The sequence below is a fragment of the Callithrix jacchus genome, chromosome 2 (genome assembly GCF_049354715.1).
Source record: "Callithrix jacchus isolate 240 chromosome 2, calJac240_pri, whole genome shotgun sequence".
NCBI lineage: Eukaryota > Metazoa > Chordata > Mammalia > Primates > Cebidae > Callithrix > Callithrix jacchus.
This window is the reverse complement of record NC_133503.1, coordinates 32,758,306-32,785,664: the sequence shown is the minus strand read 5'-3', so window position 1 is coordinate 32,785,664 and position 27,359 is coordinate 32,758,306. Positions and strand designations below refer to the sequence as shown.

At 41.8% G+C, this 27,359-nt stretch overlaps 2 protein-coding genes across 4 annotated transcripts in view; one reads left to right on the top strand and one right to left on the bottom strand.

Moving 5' to 3' along the window:
* Window positions 1–7,266: 7,266 nt before the first annotated feature.
* UBE2B (ubiquitin conjugating enzyme E2 B) lies at window positions 7,267–25,803 on the bottom strand. 2 transcript variants are annotated; one of them, XM_002744157.8, is made up of 6 exons: window positions 25,640–25,803; window positions 23,470–23,550; window positions 21,529–21,554; window positions 16,263–16,352; window positions 9,617–9,705; window positions 7,267–7,825 (listed from the first exon to the last, which is right to left on the bottom strand). In XM_002744157.8, the coding sequence occupies exons 1-6, from the start codon at window positions 25,681–25,683 to the stop codon at window positions 7,697–7,699; spliced, it is 459 nt and encodes a 152-aa protein (XP_002744203.1). In that variant the 5' UTR covers window positions 25,684–25,803; the 3' UTR covers window positions 7,267–7,696. The 2 variants fall into 2 exon arrangements, with proteins under 2 accessions (XP_002744203.1, XP_008983163.1); XM_008984915.6 differs by lacking the exon at window positions 16,263–16,352.
* Window positions 25,804–25,857: 54 nt separating this feature from the next.
* CDKL3 (cyclin dependent kinase like 3) overlaps window positions 25,858–27,359 on the top strand; it is a 112,702-nt gene continuing 111,200 nt past the window's right edge. For both annotated transcript variants that reach the window (XM_035284760.3, XM_078359378.1), the window contains exon 1: window positions 25,858–26,272. The gene's annotated coding sequence lies outside the window, so the exon portion shown is untranslated. The remainder of the gene's footprint in view (window positions 26,273–27,359) is intronic.

Below are 27,359 nucleotides of genomic sequence, written 5' to 3'. Positions count from 1 at the left end.
ACCCTATCTCCACCAAAAACAAAAACAGAACTGCGTAAGCACTAATTAAAGCCAGAGATAGGAACTTTTTCCTACAGATGAGTTTATCAAACTCACTACCTCCAGGCCCCAGTATTGCCTTGGCTGGCTTGCAGAACGTTGTCTTTATTCTAAAAATAACTTTCCAGCTGATGTTCCAGGGAGTTTCCACCTCAAACCACAGCCTTGTGGCCCATGCAGGAATAGTCCTATGACCAAAAATCTCTGCTGCACAGCAAGGTTATTAGTTTAGCTTTTCTTTGGAGTGCTGTTTCACACCTGTAGCTGAAACTAGTAACATGGGCTGAAGTGGGTTTCACCCTGTTCTCTGTGCCAATGTACTGGGATTACAGGCATGAGCCATTGTGCCCAGCCTACAAGTATTTCTTAAGAGGCCATGGTCATTAGGCCAAGCAAAAGCACCTTTTTCTATAGGAAGGGGAAATATCCCTCAGATTTAAAATGCGGTAGCAGCTAAGCAACTTCCTGTTCTTTGTTTTCTTTTTACTAGCCTAAACACAAAAAGGTAAAATTTCCAACTCAGCCTTATACAATGGACTGGGTGCGGTAGCTCGCCTGTAATCCCAGCACTTTGAGAGACCGAGGCGGGTGGATCATGAGGTCAGGAGTTCACCCAAGATGGTGAAACCCCGTCTCTACTGCAAATACAAAAATTAGCCTGGCATGGTGGCAGGTGCCTATAATCCCAGCTACTTGGGAGGCTGAGCCAGGAGAATCACTTGAACCTGGGAGGCAGAAGTTGCATTGAGCCAAGATCGTGCTACTGCACTCTAGCCTGAGCAACAGAGCAAAACTGTCTCTTAAAAAAAAAAAAGAAAAAATCAAAAAAACAAAAAACAAACTGATACAATTACTTTATACAGGTACCAAAGACCTTCAGACCTTTCTGTTAGACATTCTCTTTTTCTGGTGGGTTATGGTATTGGCAAAAGATCTGCTTTGTAAAGGAGGAAAGGAAGAGGGCAATATATCCCTTGGGCTTCAGAAATAAAGCAGCATAACCAACCCTTTGCTCTTTTTTTTTTTTTGAGATGGAGTCTCATGCTGTCACCCAGGCTGGAGTGTAATGGCACAATCTCGGCTCACTGCAACCTCCACTTCCTGGGTTCAGGCAATTCTCCTGCCTCAGCCTCCCGAGTAGCTAGGACTACAGGCGCCCACCACCATGCCTAATTTTTTATGTAGAGACAGGGTTTTGCCACGTCGGCCAGGCTGGTCTTGAACTCCTGACCTCAGGTGATCCACCCACCTTGGCCTCCCAAAGTGTTGGGATTACAGGTATAAGCCACTGCCCCCAGCCTCAAGTGCTTTTATGTTTGCATTTTGGCAGTCTTAGTAACACAGCAGAGAACAACTCCTGCATTCCAGAAAAATGACTTGAGGGGATATTTTCAGAGACAGGCTTTGATTCCCATTACAGGAGTTCCCAGCCCAGTGGTACTTTATGAATCTGTCTTCCAAATAAGCTTTCAGAGGAGCCACCCTCCCCTAAAAGACTACAGAAGTATCATACTTGTAACCAAGGCTGTCACTATTATATAAGTACTTTCTCGGCCAGGCGCGGTGGCTAATGTCTGTAATCCCAGCACTTTGGGAGGCTGAGGCAGGTGGTTCACCTGAGAGTTTGAAACCAACCTGACCAACATGGAGAAACCTCGTCTCTACTGAAAATACAAAAATTGGCCAGGCGTGGTGGTGAATGCCTGTAATCCCAGCTACTCGGGAGGCTGAGGCAGGAGAATTGCTTGAACCCAGGAGGTGGAGGTTGTGGTGAGCCAAGTCCTGCCATTGCACTCCAGCCTGGGCAACAGGAATAAGACTCCATCTCAAAAACAAAAACAAAAGCCACGACTTTCTCTAATTGGCTAAAAGGTTATTTTGCTTTCTCTAGACAGAGCCCACTCTGTTATATATTAGTCTTCCCAAATACATTAATCCAGAAGTCACTGATGAACAAAAAAGCAACATGTGGCCAAGCTTTAGCATTTACTTCCTGAAAGTCATTTCATATGCAAGTTTCTCACACAAGTGTGAATCTTCCATATGCCAGAGACCTCTGGAGCTCAAGTTCTTCCAGGGTTCCTGATTTCAGCCATCAAGGAGCTAATGTTGAGCTGTGGAGCAGTCAAACAGCCAACAAGGTTTGTAATGGGCACAGCTCATTCATCTTTTTGGCTCAACTAAAAATTCCTAGGCCATCCTGTGAACACAGGAAGCACTGAAACCTTAAGGCATTTCTTACAAAATTGTTTCTTTGAGATGGAGTCTTGTTTTATCACCAGGCTGGAGTGCAGTGGCATTATCTCGGCTCACTGCAACCTCTGCCTCCCAGGTTCAAGTGATTCCCCTGCCTCAGCCTCCTGAGTAGCTGGGACTAAAGGCACCCGCCACCACACCTGGCTAATTTTTTGTATTTTAGTAGAGACGGGTTTCACCATGGCCAGGATGGTCTCAATCTCCTAACCTTGTGATCTGCTTGCTTCGGCCTCCCAAAGTGCTAGGTTTACAGGCGTGAGCCACTGTGCCCAGCTGACAGAATTATTTTAAAAAGCTGTAGTGATGGTGAGGAAAATTAATTGAAGGAATAACGGCACACATTTAATTGTGTCTTCTTTGTTCAAATGATAAGTCCTTTCAACGATAGTTTCTAATTTCTTTGTTTCTACTATCTATACTAGAATGACTGATGATAACTAATCTTTTCCCCATCTGCTAACAGTTCATTCCCCACTAACTAGATAGGAACTAAAGTAATAGAGCTACCATCTTGACATAAGGCCCCTGTCCTATAGATAAATTCATTTAACTTTAACAGCTTTCCAACTATTTACTTTTCTATTTAAATACATGATTCTCACATAACTCAGATTCCACTTGAACTCTGCACTGTTGAATACAATGGAAAAGAAATTGTCATAAACACCATCAAGACTCAAAAATTTGATCCCTACCTCCTAAAACCTGGGAGAACTGAGATATGAAACACCTTAGACATAACTCTGAAGTACACTATGGATCCTTAGGGTTCTCTCTTAAAGAGTACCAAATGAGTAAGTAGGCAGTTAACGTTTAATGAGCATTAAACAGACTGTTACTAACACTACACCTTTAATAACTTACTTCTCTGCTATCTTCCACCTACATGAGTGTGAATTTAGATTAGTTCCAAAGTTATTCATATTAATGAAACTTGGCGGGGGAGGTGGAGGGGAGAAATCCTACAGACTCAAGGGTATCTCTGGGAAGGGGAAAAGTGTGGTTTATTGGTAAGTCAGTCCTTTATATAGAAACCAGAAAGTGTTCCTAAAGTCAGTGGAAAATTGTAGTCAAGAGAACCCTTTGGGCTAAGTGCAGTGGCTCATGCCTGTAATTCCAGCACTTTGGGAGGCTGAGGCAGGATGATCACTTGAGCCCAGGACTCTGAGAGCAGCCTGGCCAACATAGACATCGTCTCTACAAAAGTAAAAAAATTACCCAGGCATGTGGCATGCACCTGTAGTCTCAAAGCTACTCAGGTTGAGGTGGGAGGGCTGCTTAAGCCTGGGAGGTCGAGACTGCAGTGAGCTGCCTGGAGCCACTGCAGTCCAGCCTGGGAAACAGAGCAAGACCCTAACTCAAAAAAAACAGGAAACCTTTTCATTGGAGTAGTTACAAGCCTGTATAAAACTAAATTAAAGTATTTCCACAAATTGAGATGAATGTTGAAGTTCTGCAGAATTTCTACAACCAATCTCAACCCCTTAAAATCTCTCTTAAGAGATAGTACATTTCTGGAGGGTTTCACCATGTTGGTCAGGCTGGTCTTGAACTGACCTCAGGTGATCTGCCCGCAAAAAAAAAAAAAAAAAAAAAAAAAAGATAGTACATTTCTGGATAAGACACAGGGATGTAGAGTTCAAATCCCAGTTCTATCAATTGGCTGGATGATCTTGAGCAAGTTACTTCATCTATCTGTGCCTAGTTTTATCATCCTTTTTTTTGAGCCGGAGTCTCTGTTGCCCAGCATGGAGTACAGTGGAGTGCAATGGTGCAATCTTGGCTCACTGCAACCTCTGCCTCCCAGGTTCAAATGATTCTCTTGCGTCAGCCTCCTGAGTAGCTGGGATTACAGGCACATGCCACTATGCCCAGCTAATTTTGCATTTTTAGTTGAGACGGGTTTCACCATGTTGGCCAGACTGGTACTGAACCTCTGACCTCATGTGATCCACCTGCCTTAGCCTGCCAAAGTGCTGAGATTACAGGCATGAGTCACCATGCTTGGCGGTTACTGTGAATCTGAAATGAAATAATATGTGTTAAAAGTACTTAGAATAGTGCCTTTCACAGATTATTCTGTGCTGGGGTATTGTTACAAGGAATTGTATCACACATGCATGTAAACACTTTAACATGAATCCATTATTATAACTTTGTACCAACATAAATAAATTAGTTCTAGCTTCTTGCTCTACCATACATTTATGAAACTGACCTAGAGTTTTAAACACTTTTTGTATGACACAGTTTTGTAAATTGAAGATTTATATCTGGTACCTAACCAAAGAAATAGGAATCTGTTCCAAGGCTGAAGAAAAAAGTGAGGAGTTACGTATAGATTGAACCTTCTTAAGGATTTTCTCCAAAAGGAATGTGGACGCTGAGTTCTATGCATGTGTCGAATTTTGGAGTTAGAACTCACTGACCTCCCTGCCAAGTAACATGTAACTCGTTTATAATTATCTACCAATACTTGAAATATTCCTGTTTTAAACTGGAAAGGCAAAAACAGATTAAAGATAAAAATGGATGTTGAAGTAGTAACCAGATAGCATTTAATGAAGTAAGAGGGCAGACCCTAGGCCGGGCGCGGTGGCTCACGCCTGTAATCCCTGCACTTTGGGAGGCGAGGCGGGGGATCATGAGGTCAAGAGATCGAGACCATCCTGGCCAACACAGTAAAACCCCATCTCTATTAAAAATACAAAAAAATTAGCTGGGCATGGTGGCACACGCCTGTGGTCCCAGCTACTCGGGAGGCCGAGGCGGAAGAATCGCTTGAACCCAGGAGGCGGAGGCTGCAGTGAGTCGAGATTGCGCCACTGCACTCCCAGTCTGGTGAAAGAGCAAGACCCCGTCTCAAAAATAAATAAATAAATTATAAAATTAAAAAACAAATAAAAATTTTAAAAGCCACCTAGCTTTCTTAAAAAAAAAAAAAAAAAAATGAGCGCAGACCCTCATAGCTACTGCATGATCTAGGAGTTACTGGAGTGAATGTCCATAATTTGTTTTGGAGCTAAACTATAAAAGCACCACAAAAAGCATCTTTTTGGGAGCCCTGATTCCAGTTAATGAATTCCCATTTGTATCAGAGTTCCCTCAGATCATACACTTACCCCAGAATTTGCCAAGTAATACCTTTTATTTTTTTTGTTTTTTTTTGAGACGGGGTTTTGCTGTTGTTACACAGGCTGGAGTGCAATGGCACGATCTCGGCTCACCGCAACCTCCGCCTTCTGGGTTCAAGCAATTCTCCTGCCTCAGCCTCCCGAGTAGCTGGGACTACAGGCGCACACCACCATGCCCAGCTAATTTTTGTATTTTTAGTAGAGACGGGGTTTCACCTTGTTGACCAGGATGGTCTTGATCTCTTGACCTCGTGATCCACCCGCCTCGGCCTCCCAAAGTGCTGGGATTATAGGCGTAAGCCACCGTGCCCAGCACCTTTTATTTTTAAAGACAGGCTATTGCTCTGTCACCCAGGCTGGAGTGCAATGGCATGATCACAGCTCACTGCAGCCTCAACCTCCTAGGCACAAACTATCCTACTGCCTCAGCCTCCTGAGTAGCTAGGACTACAGGCAAGTGTCATTATGCCCAAGTAATTAAAAAAAAAAATTTTACATAGAGACAAGTCTTATTATGTTGCCTTGGCGGGCCTCGAACTCCTGGCCTCAAGTGATCCTCCCACCTTGGCCTCCCAAAGTGCTGGGATTACAAGTGGGAGCCACCTGGCCTATAAGCATTCATCCATTCAAATATTAAACTTTGCATGATGAATAGAAGCTACAGATATTGCCATACTGTAACTCAATCTTATGGATATGACAAAAAACTCTTGAGGTTACTGAAATAGCTGTTTTAACTACTAGAGAGACTACACAGGTGGTTCAACAGAATTTACTTGTATATTTTCCATTTTCTATACTATGTGAAGGCATAGGATAGTTTTGTATTGGTTTTCTACAATAGTGTGTTTTAAATTTAACCGGTAAACTAAGATGCAGCACAACTTTTACAACTCAGGAGGTTAAAAAAAAAAAAAAAATCTCCACAAGCAGCAGCAACTCATTAGGCCCTGGTGTTAAAAACATTTCCCAGAATAAACAGATATGCATTGCATTAAAGGTAATTTTCAAATATTTAAGTTACACCAAGATTTCCCTCCAAATATGTGCCTTTCTCAAACCAATGAAACCAATTCATTGCTAATACTAGGGAGTATGAATTTCTGGCAAATGTTTATGGCTTTAATTTCTTCATTAATCAAAAACCTTTTTTAAATTTTGTTTTTGAGATGGAGTCACACTCTGTAACCCAGGCTGGAGTTCAGTGGCGTAATCTCGGCTGACTGCGACCTCTGTATCCTGGGTTCAAGTGATTCTCCTGCCTCAGCGTCCCAAGTAGCTGGAACTACAGGCATGTGAGACCATGCCCAGCTAATTTTTTGTATTTTTTTTAGTAGAGATGGAGTTTCACCATATTAGCCAGGATGGTCTCAAACTCTTGACCTCAGGTGATCCACCCGCCTCAGCCTCCCAAAGTGATGGGATTACAGGCGTTAGTTTCTGTGCCCGGCCTCTCAAAAACCTTTTAAAGTGCTACCAAGCAGCAAAACAAGTCGCAAGCAGCAAAACAGGTCGCATCAGTTCTCTGCTCATGGTAGAGGTGCCAACTGTGAAACTGCAAAAGGTACAGTTTAACAGTAAGTAATGCATGAAGAAACTGTAACAGAGTTGGACAGAATCAAACCAGTTATGTATAGAATTCTTCAATTGAAACTAATATAGGTACATTCAAAAGAAAGTTGGAGATTATAATTGCTATTTAAAATCCAATTTGAAGACATTCTTGGTAAAATATAAGAATGTTCTTTTGAAATTGTAAATGAAACTATCAGCTGATGGAGAGCTAGAGACTTATTAACCCCTCCTATGCACATAAGGAAATAAGTGACAAAGTCTCTTGCACTGAAGTTATGTATTTTAACAGCTTTACATGTAATATTCATATATAAAAAACTTTAAGTGCTTTTCTCCAATTTAAAAATCTAAAGAATTCAAAAATAAGGCATTCAATATTTGAAAAAAGTACAGATTTACAAAATGTGTATATTCGGTCATGAAAACTCCACACCAACATTATACACTTGGAAAAAAATACAAACAGGATATATTACAAATTTATGCAGCAATAACTTAGTTCACACCATGCAATAAAAAGTACATTAATCAAGATACACAAGCTTTTGTAGGTTCTAAACTGAAGGACATTTTTCTTTTTTTTTTTTTTGCAGAATCCTTAAAATCTGTGGCACTTAAAATTTGTTAGCCTTTCTACTGAGAGGTAAATTATACACAACAATGATGAAAAAGATTAACAGACCAGTTGTCTATTATGAATCATTCCAGCTTTGTTCAACAATGGCCGAAACTCTTTTCTCATATTCTCGTTTGTTTTCCTGATAAAGCTGTGCTGCCTGGCTATTGGCTGGACTGTTAGGATTCGGTTCATCCAGCAGAGACTAGGAGAAAAGAGAAGAAAAAACAGATTTGCATAGTTATTCTTTATACTAACAGGGGTCAGATATGGAATATATTACAGAGAAGTTATATGAAACAAATTACTTCAGAGATCAACATGGCATATAATTTTTGGTCTAAATACTTTCAGAAATGGTTTTATAAATACTATGAGGTTTCTTGCTGCTAAGGAACTTAAGCTTCTGAAACAAAGTTCTCAATTGCCTTAAGGCCTATAATTAATTTCAGCTGGGTACAGTGGCGCACACCTGTAATCCTAACACTTTGGGAGGCTGAGACGGGAGGAACCCTTGAGCCCAGCAGTTCAAGACCAGCCTGGGTAACACAGGATACCCTATTCCTATTAAAAAGGAAAAAGAGGTGGGGTGCGGTGGCTCATGTCTGTAATTCCAGCACTTTGGGAGGCTGAGGTGAGTGGATCACCTGAGGTCGGGAGTTCAAGACCAACCTGACCAACATGGAGAAACCCCATCTCTACTATAAATACAAAATTAACCGGGTGTGGTGGCATATGCCTGTAATCCCAGCTACTAGGGAGGCTGAGGCAGGAAAACTGCTTGAACCCGGGAGGTGGAGGTAGCAGTGAGCCAGGATTGCGCCACTGCACTCCAGCCTGGGCAACGAGAGCAAAACTGTTTCAAAAAAGAAAAACAAAGAAGAAAAAAAACCCCCTATAATTTCAAAGAAATCAGAAAAGAATATTCTTAAGCATATTGAGATTTTCTCATTAAACCAAGGAACAGCTTCATTTGGTTAACATAAACTACCAATAAATCTCACAGTAACTAACACTGTCCAAGGTTAAACTCTATTACTACAGCTACTTTGCAAATGTCTGACAGTAAAAGTTCGGGGGTAAGTCTTGTTTCCTTTCATCAACAAAACATATTTAGCAGGAAGGGAATGAGATAGGAAGGCTGAAAAACAATGCTTACAGGATTACCAGAATTGGCCAGGCTCAGTGGCTCATGCCTATAATCACAACAATTTGGAAGGTCGAGACCATCCTGGCTAACACAGTGAAAGCTCATCTTACTAAAAACACAAAAACTCAGCCACGCATCATGGCACGCGCCTGTAGTCCAGCTACTCGAGAGGCTGAGGCAAGAGATTCACTTGAACCCGGGAAATGGTTGCAGTGAGCTGAGATCAAGCCACTGCACTCCAGCCTGGGTGGCAGAGCAAGACTCCGTCTCAAAAAAAGAAGGAAAAAAAAGATGACCAGAATTAAAGAAGTGTGAGAGAAAAAAACTTTAAAAAGAACATCACAATCCAACATATTATTTCTGCTCCTCTCAAATCCACAAAACTAAAACACCCCTCACTCCATCCCTCCTAAATTTTCATTCAAAAATCGATTCTGAAATATTCTGCCAGACTGCTTTGGCAAATGGTTACTTTTCCTTTCTCTTTTTAAAACAGAATTTCTTTGATGGAGTAACATACTCAATGCTTATCTGCACCTGGCAGTTTCTTTAGGTCCCTATGGTTTTTCCAAGCAATTTTTTCTTTTCCACAACCCTTGGCTATGCTTCATAGGCACAAATTAAGTTTGACATGTGAGAGCATCTAACTTACACAATTAGGAAAGAGATTGTGGACTGGATCCCATGCAGGCACTACTGAAAGAGAAGTTAGCTGAAAATCATGGATTCGTTTCCAAGTTCTGCCATGGTTACCCGGTTGCTAAGGAGGATAGAGTGCTCCTAAAAGGAGCTGACTGTATCCTACAGAATACTGACAAATTGTAATACATCCTAACACACACCTACCTGAATTGATGTTAAGATAGAAGATACATCATATGTTGGACTCCATCGGTTCTGAAGGATATCTAAACATATGCTACCATCAGCATACACTGCAAAAAGACAACATTAAAACTGGTTACACATTCACTTTGTCGTATCTAACAGTTAACAGAAATCTTTATAACAAACAGGATGCTTGGCTTAGAAATTTTAAGTATTAGGTACTAAACTCTTGTGTATCACAGGAAAACCTGTTTTAAAACTAAGGTCTCTTATTTTGCACCTGCTGTGGTTTGAATATTCCCTCCAAAACTCATGTTGAAATTTAATTGCCATTAAACAGTGTTGAGAAGTGGGACCTTTAAGAAGTGCTTAGGTCATGAGGGCTCTGCCCTCAATGAATGGATTAATTATGGCAGGAGTGGGCTCCAGATAAAAGGATGAGTTTGGCTCCATTTCTTCTCTCTGTCTTATGTGCTCACTTGCCTGCCTTCCATCATGGGATGTCACAGCACCAAGGACCTTGCTTAGGTGCCAGTGCCACGCTCTTGGACTTCCCAGTCTCCAGAACCATGAGCCAAACAAACTACTATTGTTTATAAATTATCAGTCCCTGCTATTCTGTTGTAGCAGAAAATGAACTAAGACAGCACCTTATGATCAATAGGCTTTGAGTTAAATTTCAACATATATCATTTAACAATCTGTGTAAATTCCATATTTCTAAATATTCTTAAATAAAGCTTTTAAAAAACTGCTTATTTTTGACATAGCAATTACACTCCTAGAAATTACTCTAAGGAAATAAACGTGGACATGCACAAAGATTGTCTTACAGGATGTTCACTATAATACTATTTATGGCCGGGCACAGTGGCTCACGCCTATAATCCCAGCACTTGGGAGGCCGAGATGGGTGGATCACAAGGTCAAGAGATCGAGACCATCCTGGTCAACATGGTGAAACCCCGTCTCTACTAAAAATACAAAAATTAGCTGGGCATGGTGGTGTGCGGCTAGTAGTCCCAGCTACTCGGGAGGCTGAGGCAGGAGAATTGCTTGAACCCAGGAGGCGGAGGTTGTGGTGAGTCGAGATCACACCATTGCACTCCAGCCTGGGTAACAAGAGCGAAACTCCGTCTTAAAAAAAAAAATACTATTTATAAGAGTGAAAGACCAGACGCAGTGGCTCATGCCTGAAATTCCAGCACTTTGGAAGGCCAAGGCAGGCGGAGCATGAGGTCAGTAGTTTGAGACCAGCCTGGCCAGCATGGTGAAACCCCATCTCTACTAAAAATACAAAAATTAGCCAGGCATGGTAGTGCATGCCTGTAGTCCCAGCTACTCAGGAGGCTGAGGCAGGAGAATGGCTTGAACCCAGCAGGCAGAGGCTGCAGTTAGCCAAGATTGTGCCACTGTACTCCAGCCTGGGTGACAAAGCAAGACTCTTAGAGTCTCAAAAAAAAAAAGTGAAAAACTGGAAACTACCTTGCGTTCCATAAAGAAGGAACTGAGAGGGGGCTGACTAAATAAACAATGGTACATTCATATAACCAATACCAACACAGTCACCAGAAATGATACACATCTACTGTTTATATAGTAAGACATCCACAGAATATTACCTTAAAAATAAGTTTTTAAGGCCGGGCACAGTGGCTCACACCTGTAATCCCAGCACTTTGGGAGGCCAAGGCAGGCAGATCACCTGAGGTTTGGAGTTCGAGACCAGCCTGACCAACATGGAGAAACCCCGTCTCTACTAAAAACTACAAAATTAGCCAGGCATGGTGACACATGCCTCTAATCCCAGCTACTCAGGAGGCTGAGGCAGGTGAATCACTTGAATCCGGGAGGTGGAGGCTGCAGTGAGCTGAGATTGCGCCATTGCACTCCAGCCTGGGCAACAAGAGTGAAACTCCATCTCAAAAAAAAAAAAAAGTTTTTAATTATTTATAATTCCCTATTTTGATTAAGAAGTTTTATATAAATATTTTCATTTAAAGTATATGTAGTCACAAAAACATCTGTAAGACTTAATGTCAAAATATAAGTAGTAGATGTACTAGTCTGTAAGACTTAATGTCAAAATATAAGTAGTAGATGTACTAGTAGGATGATGGATGATCTTCCCTTATTTTTGAGACAGTTTTGCTCTTGTTGCGCAGGCTGGAGAGCAATGCAATGGTGCAAATTTCGACTTACTGCAACCTCTACCTCCCAGGTTCAAGCGATTCTCCTGCCACAGTCTCCCATGTAGCTGGGATCACAGGCACCTGCCACCACGCATAGCTAGTTTCTGCATTTTTAGAAGAGACGGGGTTTCACCACATTGGCCAGGCTGGTCTGAAACTCCTGATCTCAGTTGATCCACCTTGGCCTCCCAAAGTACGGGGATTATAGGTGTAAGCCACCACACCCGGCCTTTTTTTTTTTTTTTTTTTTGAGACAGAGTCTTGGTCTGTTGCCCAGGATGGAGTGCAGTGGTGCATTTTTGGCTCACTGCAACCTCCGCCTCCGAGGTTCAAGTGATTCTCCTGCCTCAGCCTCCCGAATAGCTGGGATCACAGGCATGCACAACCACATCCAGCTAATTTTTGTATTTTTAGTAGAGAAAGGGTTTTGCCATGTTGGCCAGGCTGGTCTCGAACTCCCGACCTCAGGTGATCCACCTGCCTCAGCCTCCCAGAGTGCTAGGATTACAGGTGTGAGCCACTGTGCCTGGCCAGATGATCTTATTTATTTTTTTGAGAGAGAGTCTCACTCTGTTGCCCAGGCTGGAGTGCAGTGGCGCAATCTCAGCTTACTGCCACCTCTGCTTCCCGGGTTCAAGCAGTTCTCCTGCCTCAGCCTCCTGAGTAGGTGGGATTAGAGGCATGTGCCACCATGTCTGGCTAATTTTTTTTTTTTTTTTTGTAGAGACAGGGTTTCACCATGCTGGCCAGGCTAGTCTCAAACTCCTGACCTGATCCACCTGCCTTGGCCTTCCAAAGTGTTAGGATTCCAGGCGTGAGCCATGGTGCCCGGCTGATCTTATTTTCTTTACCCTTCCTTGTGTTGATTATTTATTTGTGCAATGAGTATACATTCCTTTCATTTAAAAATAAAGTGACTAACAGGTATTAAAAGTTCTAAACCTGTTAGTCATTTTATTTTTAAATGGGAGGGTTCTTCCTCTTTTAGACTGATTCTGTGAAAATACAAGCAATTAACGTAAATATCTGCCCAACTGTGAGACTATTTATCTGTACAATAAATTTCTAGACGTGAACTGCTATATAAGACAAAGGGTAAATGCATTTAAATGTTACAGATACCACTTCATAACGGTGTGGGAGTGCAAATCACACTTAAACACTATTATACTTCAGGGCTCTATCCTAGGCCCTTTTCCTTCTTACTCTTTATATATACTCTGGGCAATCCTATTCACTCCTGTGGCCTCATTTACCATCCATGTGCTCAGTACTCCCAATCGTTGGCCTTAGCCTAGTAGATCTATCTCGCACCTTCAAAGAAATATAACCAACTACTGGCTGTCCCACAGAAACACCAAACTTAGCCACGCAAAGCAAAAATTAGCACCTTTGTAAAACCCATAAAAGTATAAAACAATTTTAAAGTTCTGAGTATTTTTGAGAATCCAAAAGTAAACCAGAACTCAAATTATCTATTAACTGATGAATTGATAAACAAAATGCAGATCCATACAATGGAATATTATTCAGCAATAAAAAATGAATCACAGATACTCTATGTCACAACATAGATGAACCTTGAAAACTTTATGCTGGGTGACAGAAGTCAGTCACAAAGGACCACATATTCTAAGATTCCATTTATATGAAATGTCCAGAATAGTCAAATCTAAGACTGCTAAGACAATAGTTATGGGGCTTTTTGTTGTTTTTAAAGGGGTCATGGTGATGGTTGTGATTACGCTAAAAACTATATGAGCTATACAATTTAAGTGAACAGCTTGGTATGTAAATTATACTTCAATAAATGTTTTTTAAAAATTAAACCAGAAAATTAAATTATAAAAACAAACTCATAGTAAAAAGGGAATCCATGCTGTAAATATGAAGAGATGTGAAAACCAAATACACTCTTTTTTTTTTTTTTTTTGAGACGGAGTTTCGCTCTTGTTACCCAGGCTGGAGAGCAATGGCGCGATCTCAGCTCACTGCAACCTCCGCCTCCCGGGTTCAGGCAATTCTCCTGCCTCAGCCTCCTGAGTAGCTGGGATTACAGGCACGCGCCACCATGCCCAGCTAATTTTTTTGTATTTTTAGTAGAGACGGGGTTTCACCATGTTGACCAGGATGGTCTTGATCTCTTGACCTCGTGATCCACCCGCCTCGGCCTCCCAAAGTGCTGGGATTACAGGCTTGAGCCACCGCGCCCGGCCCCCACTGTTTTCTTAAAAATTTGAATTTCTTAAGTTGATAACCCTAGATTTATAACCCTTACTCATTCCACAGCGTTTCCCACCTCGATTTAAAGACCCCCCTTACCATAATTGGTTTGGTTTTGACTCAATAACGAGTCTAAGCCAGACAAAGCTACAGTCGAATAAATGGTAAATGACTTGGGAACTTCCCTAAAAGGAGAAATAGAAAATAAAATTAAACCTGTCTTGGACCAAAAAAAAAAAAAGCCAAAATGGCAGCTAGAAGGAAAAGGCAACTTCACAGCAATGAAGGACCAAATGTTGTATTTATCACTGGAAAGTCACCTTGATTCCAGACACAAAACACATCTCTCCTTTAGGTAGGGAGCTCTATAATGTATTCTGCAGCACAAGAGACATAATCAAGAGGACCTCTGAAAATGTTCTTCCTCAAAGTGAGTTGGCTGATGGGGAATATCACATTTAAATAAGCAAAGGTGGAAGAGAAGCTTCAAGACTGAAGAGGAGCTTCAAGAATTTGGAAAAGCTCTTTCACATGGTAATTTATAATCCAGAATTATAAATGTAATTAATAGATGTAAACAGCAAGATGTCAAGAAAGACCAAACTTATTACAAAGGAATTAGCCATCATTTAATGCAGAATAGTAACTACTCTACCGAGTGAAATTGAGAACAATTCTACTGAAGGAAAATGAAAAACGACATTAAAAGCTTTAAAAACATACAAGCCTCTGACCCAATAATCTTCACTTTAAAAACTTAGTCTAATTGTTATGCAGTAATTAAAAAAACAAACAGAAAACTCAGTCAAAATAATAATTGGTATCTGAAAATACTTATTTTGAGGCCAGATACAGTGGCTCACACCTGTAATCCTAGCACTTTGGGATGCTGAGACAGAAGGATCCCCTGAGGTCAGGAGTTCGAGACCAGCCTGGCCAACATGGTGAAAGTCTGTCTCTACTAAAAATACAAAAATCAGCCAGATATGGTGGCACAAGCCTGTAGTCCCAGCTACTCGGGAAGCTGAGGCAAGAGAATCGCTTGAACCCAGGAGATGGAGGTTACAGTAAGCCAAGATTACGCCACTGCACTCTAGCCAGCATGACAGAGCCAAGTCTTTGTCTCAAAAAAAAAAACAAAAAAGCAAAAAAATTTAAGATTTTTAAGAATGTTCAAAGTGATATTTAAAGCTGTAAACAATGGAATACTATCAACAATTGGACACTGGTTAAAAAGATAAGATCTATGTAACAGAACATTTTGCCATTAAAAATGACGTATCAGAATTTTTTTAAAATTATTATTTTTTTCGAGACAGAATCTTGCTCTGTCACCAGGCTGGAGTGCAGTGGTGTGATCTTAGCTCACTGCAATCTCCACCTCCCAGGTTCAATTCTCCTGCCTCAGCCTCCTGAGTAGCTGGGACTACAGGCGCAGGCCACCACACCCAGCTAATTCTTTGTATTTTTAGTAGAGATAGGGTCTCACCATGTTGGCCAGGTTCAAGTGATTCTCCTGCTTCAAGCCTCTTGGGTAATTGAGATTAAAGGTGCCCACCACCACATCTGGCTAATTTTTGTATCTGTAGTAGAGATGGAGTTTCACCATGTTGGCCAGGCTAATCTCAAACTCCTGACCTAGGTGATCAGCCCACCTTGGCCTCCCAAAGTGCTGAGATTACAGGTAGGAGTTTCCATGCCCAACCACATATTACTTTTAATTCAGGAGTTATTAAAGTAACTTGAACTCAAATTTGAAAGGTTGATAAAATTCTACTACAGAAACAAAGGCTAGAAAAGGTGGCCCATTCCTGAAATCCTGGTGCTTTGGGAGGCCAAAATGGGAGGACTGCTTGAGGCTAGGAGTTCAAGGACCAGCCTGGGCAGCACACAGACTTTGTGTCTACAAAGCAGAGAAAGAAAAAAAAATTATCTGGGCACGATGGTCCACGCCTGTCATCCTAGCTACTTAGGAGTCTGTGGCAGGAGGATTACTTGATCCCACGAGTTTGAGTAACAGCTGTGATCACACCACTGCACTCCATCAGGGATGACAGAGTGTAATCCTGTTTCTGAATAAACAAGAAACAAACCAAAAATCCACAACAAAAAACATGGCTAACAGGGACACAGAAGCAACACCTGCTGAGTGAGCCCTACTAGTGAAAAGTAAGGGGCAAGAGCTAAAAGGAGGGAAGCAAAACTCTTTCCCCCACTATGATCTGCAAAATCTAAAAAATGCTACTTACCATTTGGATGAAACATTTTGGATAAAAACCTAACAGTTGGTGGTTTATTTGGATATTCTTCAGAAAATTCTATTACTAGTTTAAAAGTACCTAGAGAGAAAACAAAATAATTATAGTAAAGAAAAGTATAACTTTTTATCTCATCAATCAGTTCTCAACTGCATACTGGTTTTTGCACAACCACATATAAGTTAGTATGTCAACTTTGGTTCAGCACACAAAACATGCTAAATATACTCTATTTATGTTAGAGTGATAACACGCAGCATTGGCAAGCAGTTGGGGACGAGCACATTCATGTTGCTATTGGTGGGAGTGTTAACTGTCACATTTTTGGAAGGCAACTGGGCCCTAGCTACCAAGATTTAAAATGCATGTTTGAAGAACTACAAATAGTTTATCATAGTTTGGAACGGAGGACGGTCAAAGGATTTTGAGAGGTGCTGACTACCACATGGCAAAAGACTCATACTGAAGGTGTGGGTACTTATGTGATAGACTGATTCTAGCCCCACACCAATCACTCCATTTGAATATGCCAAGAATCATTAAAGCTTTAGTGTACTTACCTACTTTTGGTTATACACCAACAAGGTACATGTTGGCCAGTCTAAATCAGCATTTAACCACTATTAACAGTTTGTCTTTATAGATTTCTTTTGGGTTTACTTAACTATCCAGACACTGTTTCTTTAGAGGAAGTCCTCTAACTACAACCCCTTGAAACATATTCAGGAAGCTGGGACATAATCCTAAAGAAGTCAATAAAACTTTAAACCAGTCAGTCCAGATATCTCTACTAGGTTCCTTATTTCATCAACGCACAGCTAAAACAAAACAGTCTTTCCTGGCCTAAACTATAAGCCCCTGGCTTTAGTTTGTTAAGATTATAGCTCACAGCTAGGTAAATATTTTATATTATATTATCACGGTCCTATCTTTGTCATACGACCTTGAACTTCATACTTAAAAGTTGTTTAGAAATTTGAGACTGGAAAGGCCAAAAATACAAGCAACCTAAAGTGATTTCTATTTTGTATTTTGGCACATATTAATAGAATAGAGAAACTCTGAAACATTCTATGAAGTTAGCCCTAAGCCTAATTATGTATTTTTTAAGTTTTCATTTTAATTTTAATTACAAAAAAAACAGCTGTACAGTGTAAAATTTCAGGCAAAACCACACATGAAGCATAGCTTTCCTTAAACTTTTTGATTGAAGGACCTCTTTATCCTCTTAGTCCTACCACGACCACACTTCAATGTGAACTAGCTGAACTCAATGAAGCTGGGAAGAGATGCATCCAATAGCATAGCATTTTATAGTATTTCTATTACAGAGATACAAAATCAGAATAACCTTCAGAGCACCAAAGCAGTACAATATGCCAAAATAATTAGAAGGTGATGAGGCTTATGTATTTACCACTTCCTAATTTCTGAAAACTGAGTTTTCATATTATTTTAAAAGAATGCCTTTTTAATAACCAGCTTGCAAAAATAACGGCAACAACCGGCTCTCATGAATCAGTATAGGCTGCCTCCAGCACACCACAGGATATCCTTACTGATATTTGTTGTATTAGAAATTGTAACTCAGGGGTGGGCACGATGGCTCATGCCTGTAATCCCAGCACTTTGGGAGGCTGAGGCAGGCAGATCACTTTGAGGTCAGGAGTTTGAGATCAGCCTGGCCAACATGGTGAAACCCATCTCTACTAAAGATACAAAAATTAGTGGGGCATGGTGAAGCATGCCTGTAATCCCTGTTACTCGGTTGGCTGAGGCAGGAGAATCCATTGAACCCAGGAAGTGGAGGTTATAGTGAGCTCAGAGCACACTGCTGTACTAGGCTTGGGTGACACCATTCCTGGTTTTTCCATCTCAATAAGAAAAAAAAAAATAAACTTAGAAAATCTTCATTAAAAATAACTACAGCTGGGTGCGGTGGCTCAAACCTGTAATCCCAGCACTTTGGGAGGCTGAGGTAGGTGGATCACCTGAGGTCAGAAGTTCGAGACTAGCCTGGCCAACATGATGAAACCCCAACTCTACTAAAAGTAAAAAATTAGCCAGGCATGATGGGACGTGCCTGTGATACCAGCTACTTGGGAGCTGAGGCAGGAGAATGGCGTGAACCCGGGAGGTGGAGGTTGCAGTGAGCAGAGATCGCACCATGGCACTCCAGCCTAGGCAACAAGAGTGAGACTGTCTCAAAAACAAAAACAAGCAAAACAACTGCAAACTCCTTACACATTAACCCAACATGTTAGGGTAAACTGCAAACCCATTACATATAATATAAATGAAAATTATATTTCTCCCCAAGTTAGTGATAAGTGTAAGCATTGTTTTACATTTTTGCAACTCTCTCTTTAATGACTGGTTTAACAGAAGACAGCTGTATTCTTTTATCTGCTTCTGCACTCAATCTGTTATAATATCTTGTTTGGTTTAAGTACAAGAAGAAAATCCAGGCTCACACAAATATGTAATTGAAAAAAGAAGTATTTTCTTTTTTTGAGACAGTCTTGCTCTGTCGTCCAGGCTGGAGTTCAATGGCGGCCTCCTCAGTAGCTGGGATTACAGGCGCCCACCACCATGCCTGGCTAATTTTTGTATTTTTTAATAGAGACGGGGTTTCACCATATTGGACAGGCTGGTCTCGAACTCCTGACCTCAGGTGATCCACCCACCTCAGCCTCCCAAAGTGCTGGGATTACAGGCATGATCCCTGGCACCTGGCCACACTTTTTTTTTTTTAAATTGATACAGAGTCTTGCTCTGTTGCCCAGGCTGTAGTGCAGTGGCACAATCATAGCATACTGCAGCCTCAAACTCCTGGGCTCAAGCGATCCTCCCACCTCCGGCCCTGAGTAGCTGGGATTATAGGCATGCGGCACCATGCCCAGCTTATTACATCACTTCTGAGAATATGTCTGCCATACATTCAAACATAAATAACCACAGCTTGTCTGTCATTCTTTCAAATGAAAATGTTTCATGAAAAAAGTAGTTCAAATTGCAACTCAAACAACTGCACAAGTGCTTTTCTTCCAGACAACTATCATACTAAGACATGCAGAAGTGCTGTGTTCATACATCTCACTTCAACATACAGAATATTAAAAGACAGATACTCGGCCGGGCACAGTGGCTCACGCCTGTAATCTCGGCACTTTGGGAGGCTGAGGTAGGCAGATTACCTGAGGTTAGGAGTTCAAGACCCCAGCCTGGCCAACATGGTAAAACCCTGTCTCTACTAAAAATACAAAAATTAGCTGGGCATGGTGGCACATGTCTGTAATCCCAGCTACTTGGAAGGCTGAGGCATGAGAATTACTTCAACCTGGGAGGCAGAGGTTTCAGTGAGCCAAGATTGAGCCACTGCACTCCAGCCTGGGTGAGAGAGCAAGACTCCATCTCAAACAAACAAACAAAAAGATAGATACTCAAGGGTCCAAAGTTTCTTTTTTGAGATAGGGTCTCACTCTGTTGCCCAGGCTGGAGTGCAGTGGCTCCATCAGGGCTTACTGCAGCCTTGACCTCTCGGACTCAGGTCATCCTCCCAAGTAACTGGGACTAAAGGCATGTACCATCATTCCTGGCTAATTTTTTGTAGAGATGGGTTGCCCTAGGCTGATCTCAAACTCCTGGGCTCAAGTGATCCATCTGCCTCAGTCTCCCAAAGTGCTGGCTATACAGGTGTGAGCCACTGCACCTGGCTAACTGGCATCTTTTAAAATGCAAATACAATCACTGTTAGTATGGTTTGGTGCCACTGTCTAATGCCTTGATTTGTTCTAAGATAGGAAACTGCTTAGGTGTAGTTTTTAGCCACCATTGGTTTTGTACCATCAGTGCAAATGTCAACATTCTTAGTATGATGAGATTTGACTGCAGGGTTCCCCCAAAAGGGTCTCTGAGACCCCAAGGGGTTTATGGAACACACACTTGAGAATCCTTGATGTAGAGAAAAAAGGTGAAGTCTTTAAGTACTTCCTTCATCAACTCCTTTCCCCCACCTAGAGATAATCACTGATAAGAGTTTGGTATATAACCCTTTAACACAGACACACATGTATATATGTATTTATTGAAAATGTGATGCTACAACAATTATCCTTCAGTTATTTTGTCCTCTTAAGACATCTGTCCAAATCAACCTTATCTTTAACAGGTACATATTCCAGAGTCCAGTTATATCATAATTTGCTTAACCATTTCTCCCAATGGACATTCAAGCACTTGTCCTTATGAACAAGTGCTGCAGTCAGTATTCTTGGATAAATATTTTTGATGGATTCATTCTGAAGTCATTTTGTTAATAACAAAGCTGTTTGATAATTTCTTAAAATCCAACACTGTAATTAGGAAAAATCTAAGTACCTGGTTAAAATCAATTTGATAAGCTCAATTATAAACACATTATTAGAACGAGTTTCCCATATTCCTAGCTTCTGATATAAATACCCAACTTGAGATGCATAAGATTACGCAAAATGGTAACTACTTAGGGGGGTTAAATGCTAGTAGTACTTGAGGCTACTGGCAGCTATGTATGTTTTAAGAAAAATTGCAGCTCAACACCATATCAAGTATCAAAGATAACAAAGTAAAAAGCATGATTTACTCTTCTGAGGTTCATCTTAAGAGATATCGTTATCAAAGCCAACTAAATTTAAACTATTCTCAACACAGACACTGCCATCTAGGCTTACAGTTCTACAGGAAAATATTAAAGTAATCTTTTTTTTTTTTTTGAGATGGCGTTTCACTCTGTCACCAGCCTGGAGTGCAGTGGCCCGATCTCAGCTCACTGCAATCTTTGCCCCTGGGTTCGAGTGATTCCCCTGCCTCAACCTTCCGAGTAGCTGGGACTACAGGTGCACATCACCATGCCCAAATAATTTTTTTTTTTGTATTTTAGTAGAGATGGGGTTTCACCATGTTGGGCATGATGGTCTCGATCTCCTGACCCTGTGATCTGCCCACCTTGGCCTTCCAAAGTGTTAGGATTACAGGTGTGAGCCACCGTGCCTGGCCTTAAAGTAACCTTTAATATTGGTTACTTTACCAATGGATGTGACCAAGCCAATGTGGGAAAAAAAGTCCCTTATAAAGTATAAATTCTCCACAGCTTTACTAAATTTTAACTTGGCCTATTAACCATAGAAAATGGCTTCAAGTAGATATGTTGCTGTTACAATTTTCTACTAAAAAGCAACCTCATAAAACTACAGAAAACATAATGAGTATGACTTACCATCTTCAAAGGGTGTCCCTTCTGGTCTGAAAACAAGAAGATTTCTGATTAAAAGAAGTTTCTCATTCTGCTTTTTACTGACTTTCAAGAGTGGAAATGATAAACTCCAACAGAAAAAGAGGGACCCATTCGGATGATTTGTGGAGTTTTAAGATACAGCTTAATAACACCTTAGCCCTGGATTTTCATAAACACAGGCATAAAATACAACTTTCATTCTAAGCTTTCTTTTTAGGGTGGTTTTACCAAACCAAACAAAAAAACTTGCCCATAATTTTAGCACCAAAAACTTCCAGTTCATTAATACTGACCAGTCATTTTGTACATATGTATATTTTTTGTTTGTTGTTATTTTTTGTTTTTTTCTGAGAGGGAGTTTCACTCTTGTTGCCCAGGCTGGAGTGCAATGGCGTGATCTCGGCTCACTGCAACCTACTTGTCCTGGGTTCAAGGGATTCTCCTGCCTCAGCCTCCCAAGTAGCTGGAATTATAGGCATGTGCCACCACACCTGGTTAATTTTTGTATTTTTAGTAGAGACAGGGTTTCAGTATGTTGGTCAGTCTGGTCTTGAACTCTGACCTCAGGTGATCCACACGCCTCAGCCTCCCAAAGTGCTGGGATTTCAGGCGTGAGCCACCATGCCTGGCCACATATGTATATTCTTAAGAGAAAAAGTCATCTTTTTCATTTAACAGCAATAAGATGGAAAGCAATAGTCTTTAGTTATGATGCTAAACCCAAGTGTCCTGCTTTCCAACAGATGCATAACGTTTGTTCAAATAGGCTAAGCATAGCTGCTGTCACCAAAAAGCCAGATTCTCTTGTTCAGATCCTTGCCACCACATCCCAATTTCATACTTCCTAAGCAGCAGCACAAGGTTTAATTATTACTTGCAAGGCATATTCAGGATCTCAAAGTAGCCAGATAATACCCTGAATATAACAGAAGTGCTTTATGAGGGTGAACCTCACTCATTTTCCACTAGTCTTTAAATGTAGACTCTTGTAGCTGAACTGGAGTATCAGAATTCTGTTTATCAACATATTCCTTTTACTTTTTAATGCATATCTCGAGTTTCAAAGGAATGAAAGAAAAAACAGATCAAGTCTAGAAAAACCAAAGAAAAAGCATAAGGAAAATTTAAATTAAAAAGCATATATGCAACATATATAGTACGTAAAATTTACAACTCCTCAAATGGCTGCATTCTGCTACTTCACACCGGGCTGTGAATCCTTTTCACTTAAATACTTGCCACAGTAGAAGTTCTTAATATTTTTGGTTCCAAATCTTGTAATAGCTCCAACAGAATTAAAGCATTTGCATGGTATATTTTATACAAAATAATTTATATTTTCTCCTTTATTATTCCATTCCATATAGTTTTGAATAGTATTTTAAAGTAAAACCTGAAGTGATTATAAAACCCTATAATAAAAGAGCAAATAAATTGTATATAACTGCTGAAATTTTTTTCCTTTTTTTTTTGAAACATAAGGGTCTTGGTTCTGCTGCCCAGGCTGGAGTGCAGTGGCATAATCATGGCACTCAAATTCCTGGGCTCAAGTGATCCTCCTGCCTCAGCCTTCCAAGTAGCTGGGACCACAGGTGTGCACCACTATGCCCAGCTAGTTTTATACTTTTTGTAGAGATGAGGTCTCACTATGTTGCCCAGGCTGGGCCAAAACTCCTTTTTTTGGGGGGCAGGGAGAGAGAGACTCACTGTTTCATTATATTGCTCAGGCTGGTGATGAACTCCTGGGTTCAAGCGATCCTCCTAGGCATGAGCTAAAATTCTAATTAAAAAAATTTTTTTCTAATTTATCTTGTAGTTTTAGTCCTGAAGATCTCTCAATCCACCCCAGTTTCTTTTCCTAGGCAGTTGTTATATATTCACTTAAAGATTCAACACACACCTATTATAAACCTTTCAACTCACCCAAATATAACTGCATTCCACTGCATGATGTTGTTTTCAGATGGTGCACCACTGACACCCACAGGTGGGTCCTCTTGTAACCTAGAAATCCGGAGTGGTAATTTAAAAAGTTGAACATTAAGGCCACTAAGGAGGCCACATAAACACCTACAGACACTATACCATCTATTGTGACACAGGGACTAACTCCATTTCCTTGTTACTGTGAACTAAAATGAACCCTATGACTTAAATATATTAACCAGGTATATACACTTATTAAATACCTCTCCAAATTATCTAAAAATGTAAAAGGCTTGAGAATCATCCCTTTTTCAATATTATCAAGATTATTATCTCTTCAAGAATTGATGCATACAGACTGTCCTCTTAAACCAAAAAAAAGTTTAAAAACTCAAAAGCAAATAATATTTTTACAGAACCATCGATTTTGCTGCTCTAACCATCCAAAGACTGTGTGTCTTAACCACAGGTACTTCTGCAAAATGGCTAAAAAAAGAAAAGCAAACCTCAGTGTAAACACTAATGACTGAAAACACGTTAATTACAAAACTAGTATTAGGCAGATTTACTTTATCCCTTTTGCTTCAAACGGCAATGGCTTTAAAAAGTAATCAGTAGGTTTTCTGCCAGTCCCTATTTTAAGGCTCTGCACTAACACCAAATCTACCTCTCAGATCAGGAGACTCAATACAAGGCTTTCCAACATTCCTCAAATTCTTATAACCTGCAGACCTTTGGAAAACTTCAAAAGGTGTCATATACTCAACTCAGAATTAAGCAGAGCATTACAGTAAGGAGCCAGGGAGACAATGACGTGAACTAAATTGCTATTTGAATTTTAGTCACAAGTGCCAAGCAAATACACTAATTTCAAGCTTTAGAAAGATAACTTTTGCACAAAAAAGGGCATCTCCTTTCAGAGACTGTAGTGTCAATTAAAAATGCTACATTATACACACAAATACATATGCAGTCGTTTTCATGGGGCATCACACTTTGCAACTAGTCCACATTAAAAAAAAAAAAGGTTTTTAGTCAATTTCAAGCAAATTAGGCCGCCACGAACAGAAGCCTCACAAGAACTGCACTGCTTGACGCCTACCTTTAAATGGCTAAGAGAAGCTACCAATGAATTAAATAAGTTGGCCAAAGCCCAAAACAATGGATGGCTTCCAAATGCTTCACATAGGCTTTATAATGGCTGAGTTGAGAGGCGACTTCCTGAGCGACAAATCTAAGTTTTTAGGCCAGATATTTTGTCTCAATTAGGGCAGGTATCCCCAAAAAAAATTTTAAGAAAAACGTGCAGAGTTATCAAAATGCTGTTTTCTCACATGTTTTTCTATGTCTCTAAGTATCCAATTAAAGGCAAACGACGGACTAATCATTCTCTTTCTCACAACCCCAATACCTCCTAACAGTTAAAACCCTATTTATTTACCAAAGGAGGCCCAGGGAGTATCAAATTAGCGCCCGTCTAAGGGAAGGCATTTTTCCAGACTCGGGAGGCTATAGATAGGGCTTTCTTCACCAGCCAGAGCTGAGTTCCAGAAGGCACTGGCAGCCGGGGTGGCCAGCTCTGAGGTCCCAGATCTCTAAGTCGGTTCCCAAGGTCCTTTCAGGCGGGCGGGGACAGAGTCGGGTTTCGGGGGATGGGTTAAGCTCCGGGCCTCACGCACTGGACCCCACCCTCACGGTAGAAATGGAAAGGACCGGGGCGTGGTGCGGGGGGTTTCGCCCCAACCCGGCTCCTCGGAGAAGACGGCGGGGCAGTGAAACAAAGCTGACCGGTGCAGCCGGCGAGGAACAAACTCCCGCAGGAGCTTACTTTAAGAGGACAAGAAGGGGGCGCCGCAGGGTGCAGGGGCGGGTGGAGGAAATCTGATCGCCGGGCAGCTGGCCGAAAAGGGCAGCAGGGAACCCTAGGCCAGTCGATCGACACCGTTTTACTTTTTGGGGGTAGGAGGAGTATCGAAATTTATTCGGCCGCCAAAACGAGAGGCAAGGATAAGGTAGTGGAAGCCGAGGCTAGGACCCGGCTTCTGCCAGTTCTGCTGGGCCCACAGCCGGCCCTCGGAGGGTCACAAGGGGAAGGTGTCCGGGATCCCCACCCTGCAGCCCCGCAGCTTTGAGGGGCCGTCATCTAGGCGGACGTGAAGGCCCTTACCGCTTGAAATCCCGCATGAGCCTTCTCCGGGCCGGGGTCGACATGCTCCCCAGCTGCCCCGCGGTCAGTCTGAAAGAAAAGAGTCCCGCGCAGCCCCCCCACCCCCCGGCGCGGCGGCCAAATCACTGTGGGTAGCTGCCGCTGCTGCCGTCGCCGAGACTGACAAACAACCCTGCAATGACGTCTCCCTCCGCCGCCTCCGGATCCCTCCGCCCTCCGGATCCCTCCGCCCTCCGCCGCTACCACGGAAGAGCGTTGGGGGAGGAGGGGGCGGGACGCTGGAGCGCGCGTTCTCCGAGCCCTTCTGCGGGGCTGGGTTCAGCCTGGGCTTCCTGAAATGATCGGCAAGTTTGTGTACTCTGTGCTTACACTAGAGGTTGTGGATTCAGAGACCACGGAACCGAAACACTATCTGTCCCCCTCCCCGTCATTAGTTTAGACTCGGCGGGGTGGAGAGAGGGGGGACTCATCCGGGCCAGAGATTTCAGGGAAAGGAGGTGGGATGACGTAAGATCACGTGACTGACCGTGGCCTTGTCAACAATCCACCCCTGAGGGGGAGGGGGAGAAGTATCTAGAACCACGTGTCCCTATGACGCCTTTAGAATGGGTCACGTGAAAGCCTCGCCTCTATGTGAGTTTCAGCCAGCTCTATGAAGCTGGTTCAAGGGAGATTACACCTTTATTAGTTGTTTCCTGTTTATTACAGGTTAGAGACATCATTACCCAAGAGATCATGGCAGAATCAACAGCTTGTTTTGTTTTGTTTTGTTTTGTTTTTTTTTTTGAGGGTTTTAAAATTATTTATTTATTTTACATTTTGTAGAGGCAGGGTCTCTCAAAGTGCTGGGATTACAGGCATGAGTCACGTTTTGTTTTCTTTAAACCGGGACCAAAAATAATTCCCCTCTGGTTGGTTCAGTGGCTTATCAACTCTGCTATTGGGGCAAGAAGGGTATTGCACGATCTTCTAAGGCAGCATTGAATGTTGAGGCCCACACAACAATATCCTGCAATGCTTCCTTGAAGCTACCAAATAGTCTTTCAGCTTTGCAGTGGGGTTTCTAGTATTGAAAATTTTGGGCAAACATTAAAGGATGGTGTATTATGCAGTTTTTCCTTTCTGGGTCTGCTTTCATTTGAAGATATGTGTCAGAGTCCGGGACTTGCCTATAGGGGGTTGTACCATTGTATATTTTTAAGGAATGTGGGGTTGCAGACTTCCAGGCTTATCAATGAGTGGTTGGTTGTCAAAGAAACCTACAAATATGATTTATACCTGGGGGAGAGCTCCTGTAGATATGAGTGAGGGTTATAAATCTAGCCTGAAGGCCCGGTGCGATGGCTCACGCCTATAGTCCCAGCACTTTGGGAGGCTGAGGCGAGTGGATCACGAGGTCAAGAGATCGAGACCATCCTGGTCAACAAGGTGAAACACCGTCTCTACTAAAAATACAAAAATTAGCTGGGCATGGTGGCGTGCGCCTGTAGTCCCAGCTACTCGGGAGGCTGAGGCAGAATTGCTTGAACCCAGGAGGTGGAGGCTGCAGTGAGCCGAGACTGCGCCGTTGCACTCCAGCCTGGGTAACAAGAACAAAACTCTGTCTCAAAACAAAACAAAACAAAAAAATAAATCTAGCCTGAGATAACTTTAGGTTTTCTACACTAGCAAGTAAAGTGCAAATGGGCCAGAAGTGCCCCCCCATCACCAGGGGGGTTCA

Coding starts and splice junctions, on each gene's coding strand:
- UBE2B (XM_002744157.8), bottom strand. CDS start 25,683: ATGTCGACCCCGGCCCGGAGAAGGCTCATGCGGGATTTCAAGCG. Junction 23,551..25,639: donor CTCATGCGGGATTTCAAGCG/GTAAGGGCCTTC, acceptor CCGGATTTCTAG/GTTACAAGAGGACCCACCTG. Junction 16,353..21,528: donor AGGGACACCCTTTGAAGATG/GTAAGTCATACT, acceptor TTTTCTCTCTAG/GTACTTTTAAACTAGTAATA.